Raw genomic sequence first — 14771 nt, forward strand, 5'->3', positions numbered from 1 at the left:
GCCATATTTAGCTATAGAGCAATAACTTAGAGGCTTTTTGACAAGTAGATGAATTGTATTTAACAGTAAAAGTGAACAGTTTCTGTCTCACTATGCATGTTGCAGTGCTTGTAGAACAGTTTACATTACATTTGTGCCACTCAGGGGAATCCCCATGTTCGTTGAGCTTCCACTCTGCTCAGAATGACTCTCATGAGCACAGGTGTGCCAACACTAAGGGCAAGATTAACGTTTAAGGAAAAATATTTCTTGAAAGTACCATTTAATGGCTTTTACTAACTTGGGGAAGTAATTAGAGATAAAATAGTGATTTGGAGATATACCAACCCTTCCCTATGACATAAGCAGAAGAGTTAAGTGATTTGTTATTCTTCATACCAGTCCAAACGTATTGCCCTCTCTGAGTCGCACAGGCTTTTAAAGGTTGTTTTGTTTTGTTTTTTTTAAATACAAAAATATTATTATTTGCATTTTTTTCAACATGAGAAGAGGTGTTTTTCACTTCTGAAATGCGCTTTACACTTAAGAATCTTTGAAAGTATGTTGATTCCTTAGTGCGATTCCGGATTTTGAGAATATGACGTATCATAGGATAAGGTGTGGTTACTTCAAATTCTTCAACAGCTCCTGCCAAACATGTATTAGTATCACAACTTACAAAAGCTTAATAGTTGATTTTTGGTTTAAGAAAGGAGACATTCATTGCTTTGTTTAATTATTTGTGTTTTATTAACATTTACCATGAACAGACTGAAGCAACTTGAAAAGGAGCTGAAAGTTAGCAAAACACTTGCCAAAATTTTGTGTAAACTACACAAGTAAATATGATCTATATTAAAAGAGATGACTAAGTGCTAAAAAAAAAAATCTGAACTTTTTATTATTATTTATTATTATTATTATTATTATTATTATTATTATTAATAATAATAATTTTAAGTGAATCTGAAAGTATCGTACTCTGTTACTGGGTCTAAAGCTGGCAAAACAATTTTAATGAGCATAACATGCCTCAGATACTGTAAAACATGGTACATTAATTTAATTATTTTTAAGGAATGGTATACAGGCAGATAACATGATTATTTACACAGGTTTAAGATGACCAATCAATGGTCCACAGGCTCTGCCTGGATAATGTTGTGCTCTTTTAGGAAAAATTGAAATAATGTATGCAAAATTAAATAGAACATATGAACAATAGGGGCATTAACAAAATATATAAAACAAAATAAAGTATATACAGTTCAAAATGTAGTCAGTCCTTTTTTGACATGTAAGTCTTTTAAAATGTCTGTCATTATTGAATGAACATGTCTGTTAGCTGGACTGGAAACTTGAAGACTCAGACTCTGTGGAAATTGATGAAAGCACTCCTCGTTTGTTCTTGGACAATATTTTTAAGCTTGACCCTCTGCTGTTGACAGTCAGTGCACTCTTGGCTGATTTCTTGAACTTGACTCCCAGGAAAGCATACAAAATTGGATTGAGACAGCAGTGGAAATAAGCCAGACCTTCAGTAATGAAAATCCATGTTTCCATATGTTGCTGGAAGGTGCAGCTGTACTGGATAACGTTGAGCAGCATCAAGGTGTCAACCAATATGGTGATGCAGTACGGCAGCCAGCAGATGAAGAAGGCAAGAATGAGAATGATGGTGGTTTTCAAGGCTCTGCGTTTTTGCAGGCCCTTGGAACCTTGAGAGAGCTTGGAGATGATGATGCAGTAGCAGATTAAAATGACCAGACCTGGGAGCACTAACCCAACAAAGATGTGCTGAAACCTGAAGACTGTCATCCAGATGTAGCTTGACTCAATTGGGTAGGCGCGGTCGCACATTATTCGGGTTCCTTCATCATGTACCTGGGCAAACACCAAGTCTGGCACTGTGAGGAGAGCAGCAGGAAGCCAAACACCCACATAAATGACCTTCTCAGCCAGCAGCCTTCTGGGTTTCTGGCTATTAGTTGCATGCACTACAGCCAAGTATCGATCAAGACTGATAAAAGCCAAGATGAGGACACTGCTGTACAGGTTGACAGTGTAGATACTATTGACGACCTTGCAAAGAAAACCACCAAAGTACCAACTGCTGGCTGCATCAACAGCCCAGAAAGGCAGAGTGAGGACAAACAGAAGGTCTGCAATGGAAAGATGAAGCCTGTACTTATCAGTCATAGTTTTTGACTTTTTTTGATAGCCCATTACAATGACTACCAGTCCATTACCAACAGTGCCCATTACAAAAATGATGCCATAGACTATGGGCAGAAAAATCTTCCTGAGATCACTGTTTAAATCTCCAATGCAGATATCATATTGGCTATAGTCACCAGAGGCATACCCTTCTGTGTTATTTTCATCTGAGAAGTCTATTGACCAGCTCTGGAAAAGACAAAGAAAAAAAAAAGTTAAAATATATTATTAGCACCAATACAACTTATATTATTATAAAACATAGGACTTGAAACAAGCACCGGTAACTAAACGCATTATTTTAGTCTATATCAAATGTATCGACTCCTCGTATAGCAACTTTTAAACATCGCGCTCTAAAAGAAAAGGCAAACGTATCACACTACAGAGTGGAGCAGCGCTAAAAACAAAATGCACAAACAACTAGTTAGAAACTGGCATTCCCGAATCTGCAGGTCTACAGTGTAGTCTTGATAGATGTTTCTTCAAGTCCATTAAAGTAATAGCGGTTGTTTTTTTTTTTTGTTGTTTTTTTTTTTGTTTTTTTTTTTTTTTTTTTTTTTACACATGAGAATGGTTGCAACGATGGAAACAAGAAAGAGCCCCTGTGATTACTAAAGGAGCCCGTACTACAATAAACTGCAGTATTTGTTCTTAGAGAAATTTGTATAAGTTATGCATTTGTTTATTGAAAATTTTTACGCAGGTCTCATTATATGACGACAGATTGCTTATAATTGACTATTTTTTTAATATAAATATATTTAGTTATCGTACGTTTTCTCAACAAGTACCAGTAGCTTAACATAAGTAAAATAAAATAAATACATACAAACATGTCAAACCATCTACAGCAAAACATACAAACGTGATAAAACGTGTACTTACATCATAATCATCCATGGTGTATCCAATGTGTAGCTCCAACTCTGTTAAACTTTGTCACTGATTTACCATGTAATTTAAAGCACAGATTAGCCTTTCTGAACTGTGTGGCTCACGCGGCACAACATTTAAACTGAAGCTCACACGCGCCACACCCCCACGGGGAGGGGTTCCGAGTGATGCTGCCAGGCAGATCCAACAGAGTCACAGGACAAACTCACTGTCTTGAAAACACGTTAGCTTTTCTACGCAATTAATGTGCACTGTGGTTGAGCTTTATTTGTAACAGCGCGTTGCTGTTCTTTGTACTGTTTAGTTTGATTTGTTATTTGACAGGTTATCCCTGAAAGTTAGACACTGATATCTCAGTGAGAAATAATATCCCAGCGAGAGAAAAAAAAAAAAAAAAAAAAAAAACACATCACAAAGAGTCCGTGAATTATCCTTGGATTTTGTAGTTTAAACGAGAATAAATAAGAGATTATGTGGGTTTTACGACCCCCAAAGAAAAGTCAACATAACCCTAACCTCGTGAAAATGTGATTACTTAAACGTTCCTTTTTGATGTAACATATTAAATGTACTATCACACAATGAAGAGTGATTTCAATGATTTCACAGGTGTTATATTCCCGATACACGGAGTTTCATTACACCTGTTTATCTATGGAAGATAAACTATTAACCGGGGTTTACTGTGATTTACTATCACATTATATAATAAATACATTGTTTTGACATAATGAAAGCAATATGTTTATTAAATGATATATCCACCACACACAAATTAAATCATATAACCAAAATGTGGAATTTACAGATAGGAATGCAGTGTCTAGAGACTTTAATAAGTTTATGCTTACACTAAAATGAAAGGTAGTGTGGTTGATAATTGTGAAAATTACATCACAGAGACTGGAAACAATTTGCAAAGGTACAAAATTTGAATACATGTTGGCTGTACATGTTGTGCAACTGACATTATTTTGGAGTAAATAAAATCACATGTTGGTCTGAAACATGTAAGCATTGTGTTTACAGTGTCTGGGTTTGATTGCAAGAAGATGACGTGGGTTAACTGTTCTGAGAGGGCAGATAGAACTTGTGTGAACGTTTGTTTATTGTTTATATTGACTACTTGATTACCTGGTATCTTTATTACTTATTTGCTGTTTTTTTCTTCTTTCTAAAGCATGTAAAAAGTTGTGAAAATGTACACTTAGGAACAACAACAAACAACCAAAGGATAATTCACTTTGCTTCGCCATGGGTAGGTTTATGCCACTCCTTTACACACACATCTTTCAAATCATGAATAGCATGTTTTAATGAACCTGTTGCAACACAATTTGTCAGTAACCAATGGCAAAAGGTTGTTATTTCAAGAAATACAAAATTAAACACCTGGGATTGAATCCACAGATTGTAAATCTGTGTTTTTAGAAGCCATGCTAAACCAGCAATGAGACACAAACACATACATTATACTCAACTGATTGGAAAACACATAATAGCAAATGAAACCCTTTTATTTTCCCTCAAAGTTGGCATTAGGGGAGTTAAAAGATTTAACAGCAGTTAACAGGTGTGAAATACTCTTGTATATGCATTTTACTCTGAATACAAAGGAGGTGCTAACTCTTTACAATACAAAGCAAGATGTAAAAGAGGGATGAAGTAACGTGAGCACTGTTGCTCAATAATAAGTACCACTATTTTAAGGCTAGAGAATGGGGTATAGATTATGCAGAAATGGTCCAGCACCCCCTGGAGCATGGGCCAATAATATCTATTAAAACAGAATGTTCCAGAATGGCTGTAGATCACCTTACTGAAGTGTAATAACCATTACTTTACATTTTACCACCGGTATCCTTTGTCCTTATAAGGAGAACCACAATTTGTAATGGAACTTGGCATGGTCATTCCTTATTACAAGTTCCTTAGGGTGCCGCATTTTAGATTCCAACAAACCACAAATGCATTACTTCTGGCCTCAGATTATTATTATTTTTAATCTAATTATGATATTTTGTCTTAGACAAACGGGATGAAACTTTGTACAGTGGATTGTTGCTAAATAAAAAATAAAATAAAGACCAATTGTGACAATACCCTGTTCAGATTAGTGATCGTTCAAGTACTATACTATCTTTAATGAAATACAGAGACATCAGTACATGCTTATGGAATATTGTTTTCCCATTTATTAGGCCTATGTGATCTGCATGGTTACTGTGCATGTTCATGTCTCTTTTTGCAGACATTAAGATTCACCTGTGGCAATTCAGTTTACAGATGCTTTCAGCACGCAGTTTATTATGATTGTGTCAGGGTCTGTACTAGGATATTGCATACTTTTGTTACAAAAAAAAAAGTATGATAGAAGTATTGACACCTGCAAGTTGATGTTTATGTACTAGGCTGTGGTTATGTTTTACATTCTTTATACTCTCAAGACCCACTTTTTCTCTTTTGCTTTTAATGCTTTTTAAGACTGATATCTTTTATTAACTGTTGTCTAAATTGCTATTTCAGTTTTCCCCTCCATCTTATTAGTGTGAATCTGTATGAAGCATGCATCCACAATGTTTAGAATTCACATCCTAGCCTTGTATTTAATGTATTTGCATTTTTTTATTGTTTGCGTTGAATGTTCTATGCCCTGTATTTCGCTGTATGTATGTATGTATGTATGTATGTATGTATGTATGTATGTATGTATGTATGTATTATTATTATTATTATTATTATTATTATTATTATTATTATTATTATTTATTATTAGCAGACACCCTTACCCAGGACGACTTACAGTTGTATACAAAAAATACATATAAAGAATTACAGTACAATTAAGATCAAGATACAAAATACAATGACTTTAGTCTTAATAAGCACAAATACAAAACACAGTACAATTTGATATCGGGGCAGTGTTGATAGTTACATCAGGGTAAGATACGAATGTAGGGAAATACAAAATACTACAGTTCGATTTAAGTGCAGGATTAAATACAGTAAACTAGGGAGCAGATAAATGCATTAAGGCAGAGTGCTGTATTGTCCAGAAGGGAAGTGTTGAGTTTTACAGATGTTGTCTGAAGAGGTGTATCTTGAGGAGGCGCTGGAAGGTGGTCAGGGACTGGGCAGTCCTGACATCTGTAGGAAGGTTGTTCCTCCACTGTTGGTTGAGGGTGCAGAAGGAGCAGGCTCTGGAGGCAGTACAGCCAGTGTTCTAGTGGAGCAGAGAGATGAGGGTGGGGGTGTAGGGAAAGATGAGGGTCTGGAGGTAACTGGGTGCAGTCTGGTCAAGGCATCGGTAGACAAGTACAAGAGTGTTGAACTGGATGCAAGCGGTGATCGGGAGCTAGTGGAGTGAGCAGAGCAGTGGAGTAGCGTGGGAGAAGCAAAGCAGAGAGAACACAAGGCGAGCAGCAGAGTGATGAGCTGGAGCGGGCGGGTGGCGGACGCAGGGAGGCCTGCCAGGAGGGAGTTGCAGTAGTCTAGGTGGGAGAGTACCAGGGCCTGGACGAGGAGTTGCGTGGAGTAATTGGTGAGGAAGGCTCGGATTCTTTGTATGTTGCTCAGGAATAAACGGCAGGTGCATGCTAGAGTGAAGATGTGCTGGGAGTAGGAGAGGCATGGGTCCAGGGTTACTAAGAGGTTCTTGGCTGAAGAGGAGGGAGAGAGCATGGTAGATTCCAGAGGAATGGAGATGGAGAGATCAGAGGAGGGGGAAGATGAGGAGGGGAAGAAAAGGAGGTCAGATATAGAGAGGTTGAGTTTGAGGTGATGCAAGTGCATCCAAGAGCAGATAGCAGACAGACAGATAGCAATACGGGAGGGGATGTTGGAGTCAGAGGAGGGGATGGAGAGGAAGATCTGAGCATCATCAGCATAGAAACGGTATGAGAAACCATAGGATGCAATGAGGGAGTCCAGGGAGCAGGGGTAGAGAGAGAACAGGAGAGAACCCAAGACTGATCATTGGGGCACTCCTGTTGAAAGAGGGAGAGCTGTGGATGTTGAGCCACACTAGGTTACCTAGTTGGTGCGGTAAGAGAGGTAGGAGGAGAACTAGACGAGAGCAGTGCCGGATATTCCCATACCAGCAAGAGAGGATGGGAGAATAGAGTAATCAACAGTGTCAAAGGCAGCAGAGTGATCGAGGAGAATTAGGACAGAGGAGAGAGAGGCAGTAGTTTAACAAGTTAGTGACAGACAGGAGAGCAGTTTCAGTGGAGTGAACAGAGCGGAAACCAGATTGGAGAGGGTCGAGCAGAGAGTTGGCGGTGTACTGCCTGCTTGCATTATACATTGTTCCTCACTATCTTGCAAAGCGCTCTGTGGTGATGGTCCACTATGAAAGGTGCTATATAAAATAAAGATGATTGATTGATTGATTGATTGGTTCTCAGAAAAAGAGTTATTGAAAATACTTTACTTCACACCAGATGTACAATAAGTGATTGCTGGCCCTGATCCTCACTGAGATGGTGTCTTAAACACATGGACAGAAACTCCATAATCCTTATTTCAAAGCCAAATGCAAATACAATTTTTAAAGGAGAATATATTGTTTTTGTATGGTGCACAACAAGCAAGAAACTACCAATACAATAATTTTTGTAGTTGCTTCCTGTTTTTTCAAATATTTTTTTAAGCTTTGGCCCAGTTACAATATCAGTGGCAATAGTATATTATAAACTACCTCTGCATACTTTGTTATAATGGGGATCAACTTTTTTTCAAAGTTTGTTTTTGATTTATTGTTCATTTATTCAGTGTAGCTTTGGTACTTACAAAACTAATTATGTAAGAACTGTTTATCTTTTTTAAATGGTACGGGGAAGAAATACTCCTTTAACAAATAGGCAGGCTGAAGCCCTTGTTACCATTCTGAATTCGATTTGAACCAAAACAATGGCTTAGCAAACCACACCCCAGGAGTCTTCTGCAGCTGGATAGCAACTCAGATAATAGGAAGAATTCTCTTGTGTCTGGGTTAATCGTAAAGTTTTTGTCAGAAAGAAAGTTTCCCGGGAGGAGGCTTTTTTGCAAGAATAAAACAGTAAAAACAAAAGGATCCAGTTGGGTATAGAGATGGAAAAACCTCTTTGAAAGCAAATAGACCAACTGTAATTTTCTGGGTAATCCCAAAACTGGGCATTCATGCAACATTATCTGTACAAAAGTGCATATGACACACTTATTAACAAAAAACAAAAACAAAAACAAAAACAAAAAAAAAAAAAAAAAAAAAAAACCCTCTTGTTAATAATATGCAACTTAAACAAAAGCCGGATTGAAGAGACACATATTTATTGCAACCTTAAAAATGTGCACTGGGAATTTCAATAGGAAGGGAATTCCAAAGCTTTGGGATATGATGATTACATGAACTAGCCTCACAGCTATGATTTCTATATTCTGTTCATGTTTATACTGTGGGTAGAACAGGTGCTGTTCTATGTATCTGTAAACCTAACGTGATAGAAACCGAATAATGAAAATGAAAGAAGGTTATCTGGGACCATGCACTTTTGGAAAGCACCTATATTTTTCAGTATAGATCAGAAAACAAGTATGCAATTCCTCTGACGTGCATGCTTATTTTGAGGTTAATAACCTATACCACTAAATTTTAACAAGATAAGATTGTGAAGAGGAGAATGAAGTGAGATACCACAGGGATATAGCAGTAGACTGTGATATACATCTGCACACTACTGAGCTCACCAGAATGCAAGAGCAAAGTCTGCAATGGAAACTGTTTAAAGAAAGCTGAGTGCTTTAAACAATGGGCTGCATAGGGACAAAGGTTTGCCTTATCTTGAAAAGACACCTTTCAGGGACCTTCCTCTGTCTGATTGCCCTTAAGTATGGGATAATGCATTTTCTTGACAGACAGCATTAGGGGCATCATCAATCATTTAGGTAAATCAGGTGAAAGTTTTTTTTTTTTTTTTCATTCCATTTTTTAATCAAATCAAATTATCTAAAAAGATGCAGCCCATTCACATTTCATGAGGTAAATTGGTACAGTAATGTAATTTAACATAATGGTACTTTTCACATGCATTTACAAACCATTACGTTTTTTATACTATTATTTCCCACTCCCTATACTAGTTTTTGGTATGATTGTAACTTTCTATACTGTAACAAAGTAGACTTTTATAAGACAATGCACAGAGAAGAGTTAATAAAAGTATTTTATTTTTAAAAACATGTTACCAGGAAACATATTGGAACTTCTTTATAGGGTATCCAGTATTTTTGCGCCACACCTCACTGAACAAACAGAAGTACATACACTCAAACTGATATTAGAGGCCTGATGTATACAATCCTCTGTGAAATACCAAGATGACTATAAACACTTTTAGAGGGTCGCTTATGCAATCATTATAAACAGGTTTAACATTAATTGCTTGTATCTCTTAAAAACTTACAAGCTTCTTACACCAAACCAAAAGATTGTAAGATAAAACCTCATACTCTAATCTAAATAGTCAAATCAGTACAGAACACAATGTGCCAATGTAGCAAATCACCTTTTTTTTTATTTTTCAGGCTGCATTGAAAACAGGAAGTCGACCGTTGGTTGACAACATACACTACCCACCTCGTGTTCTAGAGAAGAGTTTAAATATGGTATTAAAAAAAAAGAATAAATAAACGGGCTGAGCTGCAGTATGTTTCCCCCGGTTTGTTAGGGAAATTCAAAGATTTTTGGCACCAAGCCCTTAAAACCACAAAGAGGCAAGAAAGTGTTAATACCAATGCCGAAAGGGTGTTCTTACTTTTTTCTCTCAGTGATAAACATTCTGTGGTTTCTTTTTTCTTCTTCTTCTAACGTTCAAGTTGTGGCTGGTATGGCTGGCTGGTACAACAACTGCTAATCTTAGGCACCCACACATAGTCGTGGAAATGCCATCGTGCAGTTGCCTGTCAAAATTGTTAAAAATGGAGTTGGTAAATTCAAATATAGGTATATATAATATATATATATATATATATATATAGTATATATATATATATATATATATATATATATATATATAGCTTTACCACAACAAAAACTAACAACTGGTTCATAATAGCAATAATCAGAAAGGCCTTTACCTACAATGATTGTTGCTTATATAAGCCTCAGCAATGATAGGGTGGCAGCACCTACCCCTTAAGAAAAGTGAACAGCAGGGTGATCAAAGGCTTAGTAGAAGTCCGCTCTATTTTACTATTCATTGGCTTGTAATCACCAATATGGCACAATGCTTAGATAATGGCAAAGGCCCATTTGGATGAAGGGGAGGGCATCCTGGATTTGATCTTTGATTGGCTTGTCTCAGCCCAGAAGTCAGACATACATGGATGGGGGAGGGGTGGAGGAAAAACCTACTTTAGTCAGATAAGAAAATTACAATGGAGGACAAAACTTAGCTGCCCACAGATGCAGATGAAGCTGGGAAAAGAGTTTCAGCAATTTAAGTAGACACAAACAAAAGTTTGAAAACTAGGGTTTTTCCACCAAGCAGTACAGGGATAGAAGGAAGTAGGTGCTGGTACAGTCCTTAACCCTTTAGTCCTTATCCACCAACAGCAATGAGTCATTAGAGCTGAAGTTCAGATGAATCTTAAAATTGTTAAAAACTTGTACAATAAAGTATAGACTTCTGATAGCAAGTAAAATAAACAAACACAAAAAAAAAGAATAAACTAACAATAATAAAACATAAGTAAAAATTAACCTAATGACAACAGTGGCTCTGGCACAGGTAACCCAGATAAAAATTCCAGCAATGACCAGGACTGGTGTGAACTGGTCAGAACTGACGGTTTGCTGGTATTCAGCTGGTTAAGCTGGTCCAAGAAAAAATAGTCCTTTAAAAACTCTAACTCCAAACACTCCAACAATTAAATTAATCTATTTTCTGTAAACCTTGCATGGGATTTTTGTATGTCTCCCAACTCCAAACTCACCAGCTCACCAGAAGTTACTGGAATTTTGTAGCATGCAACAACTCCACTAAAAAATTGAAAATGTTACGATAACATGTTTTTGTTTAGGTTTTATTTTATTCCAGGTCTTTTTGTGCAACCCTTTTCAAGGGCAAGTTATTGAAGACTGCACTGTCCTTGTAAATCATCAACTGTGAGCATGTGACTAACAAAGCTGGTTTAAACCAGCTCCATTGTGTAATTACTACATCTTAAAGGGTTATTGAACAGTTAATGCCATATATGTATACTAAACTGGTTTCAATAAAGTGGATCTTAAACTGCTAATCCCAGGCTAGAATGTACCTACTCATTTCTAGCTAACGTTTATGCAGTAAATGGCAAACACCTCTTGATTAAAGAGTTGCCTTGTTGTTTACTTGTTAATTTCATGATTTATTTATCTATTCAAGTCTATTGATATACAAACATCCTTCATAGTTTCAGGGGCAAGTGGCAGTAAAAGTTTTTTGAAGTTAAGGCCTCACTATGGAAACCAAGGTCCCCAAATACAGGCCACAAAAATGAGCTCCCACTAGCCCCAACAACAAAGGGGGAGTACAGATGGATCAATATCTAACTGGTCAGAAGGGGTCACCACGGTGCCTGGTTGTCTGATAAACAACACCAAGGCAAGTGCCTGAGGCCACTGGGAACAAACTGTTACTTTCAATTATTTTGTTGGAAAAAAAAAAGATTATCAAGCCACCTGTTCACGAGTTTCCGTGCATCATTTTTTTTTTCTATGATTACTCTTATTTCTGTAACTACAGCTGTTTAGCCTGTATCTTAATTATGTAAATATAGCCTATATGTCATTATTAATTTTACATTTTACTTTTAGAATCTATTTTGTTTGCTCAGGCTGTAGTATAAAGTTTTCTTAGCATCATTTGCATAGGCAACAAATGCAGGTTTCTTTAACCTTAAACAAAAAAATAACATGCATGAATATTGTGAAATATTAGATGTTACATAACAAGTACATAACACACCCAAACCAACATTGTTAACTTTTATCTAGTTTTGTAAAGAATAGCTATTTGTTATAAAACGTTGATTTCCATGTTGAATGCAATCTTATGATGGCCAGTATAGACCTGAATATTTTTTTCGTAAAACTACAGAAAGCAGAATAACAATTCAGAATTATACATTCAACTGTGAAATCTGTTTTCAACCTGTTTCAATAGAGTGTACTCTCCTCTAGCGACATCAGGTTAATGATACTGGAGAATACCTTTGCAGAACAATATTACATTGTATCTTTAGAATGCTTTGCTGGCATCACATTAAAACATTGTCACTGCACAGTCCCTTGTCTTACTTGGAATCTTATTTTGATGAATGAGTTAGTCCAGCTCTAAAATAAAATAACATAAAATAAAATAAAATAAAAATGAACAATGTAGAAAGTATAAAGTATGTTGTAAAATCATTGGGCTTTGAACTAATTCCCATGAGAATCCTGAATATAACAAACACACCCCCCCTTCTACACCCTTTTAAAATGTTTCCTTGGTTTACGGTTGTGCTTCTGGTCTTTGTGAGTGCAGCGGGATGAGGATCTCTTGAGCTGCTGAATGAGCTTTGTATTCTGGAGCCTATGGGTTGATTTTCTCAGTCAATTGTACTTTAAAAGAGTTTTCACAAACCAGAATTGTTCTCGTGGGATCTGACCTTTCCTGACATATTTTATTTACTTCTTGGCTTGAGTTTAATTTTATGTCGTCAAGAACAGAACTGTAAATAAACCTACAAATCAGTTTCCATGGTTTCCAATAGCCTGTCACCTGTCACTTCTTGTTTTTTAGTAAATATTTTTAGGGCTTGGAACATGAGGCCCTTTAAAATGATAAACTGCCTCCATTACTGCTACTGCCTCCTAAGCAATTAAGATTAATGAGGGCTCTTAAAAGCACAGTTCAATAAAACCACAGCTACAGATGAATCTTCCTATCATTGATCATCTGTGCTGAATAGAGCAGAAAAAAACATTCTATGTCTGCTCAATCAGAAGAAAGATCAGAAGAAATATTGGCTGCAACTGGCCCTCAGAAGTCCTTGATAAATCTTGAATCCTGAATTTTCATTCCTGGTTGAGAATCCATTTTTTGCCTAACAATACACATTTATTCAAAATATGCTCTATTTTCATAACACATTCTAGGTCCATGTAAAACATGAAACTCCATTTTGGACATAATTCCCCCCTCATACTGAGCACATACAAATTTGGATTGGGCATGGACACTGTAAAGGACACTGTAAAGCACACTATGTTTTTGGGTGGATTTTTTTACAACTGGCCTGGAATAGTTTAAGGTAGAATAGGTTGTAAAAACTAATGTTGATACAGTACAGACATTTTTGTCACTCAGTAAACAGATTGGAAAGCTATAAAGGAAGCAATGTCCAGCATGCCCCAAGGGAACCAGTCTGGTCAGATACGTATATATATATATATATATATATATATAGATATTATAATATAATATATATATATATATATATAGAGCTATATAGAATAAATACTCTTTACGTAGTCAGTGCGTACCATGGCTTTTCAACATATTAAGTGATATCATATTCACAGTTTAATCTTCATTGTCCACAATGGAAAAGGAGATATTTGGATAAAGCAAAATAATACGGAACAGATAGAATCTTCAGCATCTGAAGCTTACTCATATCCTCTGTCAATTGTATAAGCCTAGCGAGTCCCTTATGAAATGACATTATTTTAACAGAATCATTTTAGATAGCTCATTGAAGTCTGCTAAACAGATTTATTTGTGAGATGGAGTTGTGCGATTCTGATAACAAGAAGATGGCTTTTATGAAAGCATCCCACCCTCTCCTTTAGAGAATGCAAACTATATAAATAAAACAACTGCCACTGTGGTTTCCACCTTCACCCTTTCAAATATTCTATAAGACCCTAATACAGATTCAGAATTACTATGGAATAGCAAACAATCATATGATCTACTCCCTCAGTTTTATCATAGCTTTCCCTTATGGGAATGTAACTTTGCGTACCAACATAATTTACCATCATATTCATATTAGGCTCCACTGGCTGCGTAGCAATATACAGACAGGGCAAAGCATAAATCAATGTTATGTGTCAAGGGTCCACATTTAGGTGAACAAAGTAATTGCCTGACGACAATGTGACAAAAAGCAATAGCTAGGGATGGGCATCTATTTTTAAGAAAAACTGATTCAGACTGAGAATACTGTTTCTTTTACAAAAGGTACCTAACGGTTTCTCGTTTGGACTCACCAATGATTACTGTAACTACGCAACTACTCATCCTGAGAAGTTGTGATAAGACCCCACCCTCACCCTTCGTGCCAGACAGTTAGAGTTTGACAACAACTGTGGTCACCAACTTTCACATCCTCTTGATTGCATAGCTATCATTGGCCCCTGAATTATTGCCTCTTTCAATCTTTGAAACATTCTAATATTTTTATTTTTCTTTTGTTGGCATTACAAAAGTAGACAACCTGCCAGCCAGTGTAAGCTTTTGACCTTGATTCAGAAACCTAATGTGAAACCATGGGAACTGTTGACTGTGGCACTTGAATGCTGAGGTTCAATACACCACAAACCATTGTTGTTACCTTAAGTTACTGGAGAGCATACATACATTCAAACAGATACAATATTTCAA

General features: G+C 36.5%; 1 protein-coding gene across 1 annotated transcript; it reads right to left on the reverse strand.

The window, feature by feature from the left end:
• Positions 1–710: 710 nt before the first annotated feature.
• Positions 711–3192, reverse strand: LOC121322314 (C-X-C chemokine receptor type 4-like). The gene is made up of 2 exons (XM_041262104.1): positions 3085–3192; positions 711–2385 (listed from the first exon to the last, which is right to left on the reverse strand). Exons 1-2 carry the CDS (start codon positions 3097–3099, stop codon positions 1321–1323), a joined length of 1080 nt encoding a protein of 359 aa, XP_041118038.1. The 5' UTR covers positions 3100–3192; the 3' UTR covers positions 711–1320.
• Positions 3193–14771: the final 11579 nt, after the last annotated feature.

This window comes from Polyodon spathula, chromosome 10 (genome assembly GCF_017654505.1).
Source record: "Polyodon spathula isolate WHYD16114869_AA chromosome 10, ASM1765450v1, whole genome shotgun sequence".
Lineage (NCBI taxonomy): Eukaryota > Metazoa > Chordata > Actinopteri > Acipenseriformes > Polyodontidae > Polyodon > Polyodon spathula.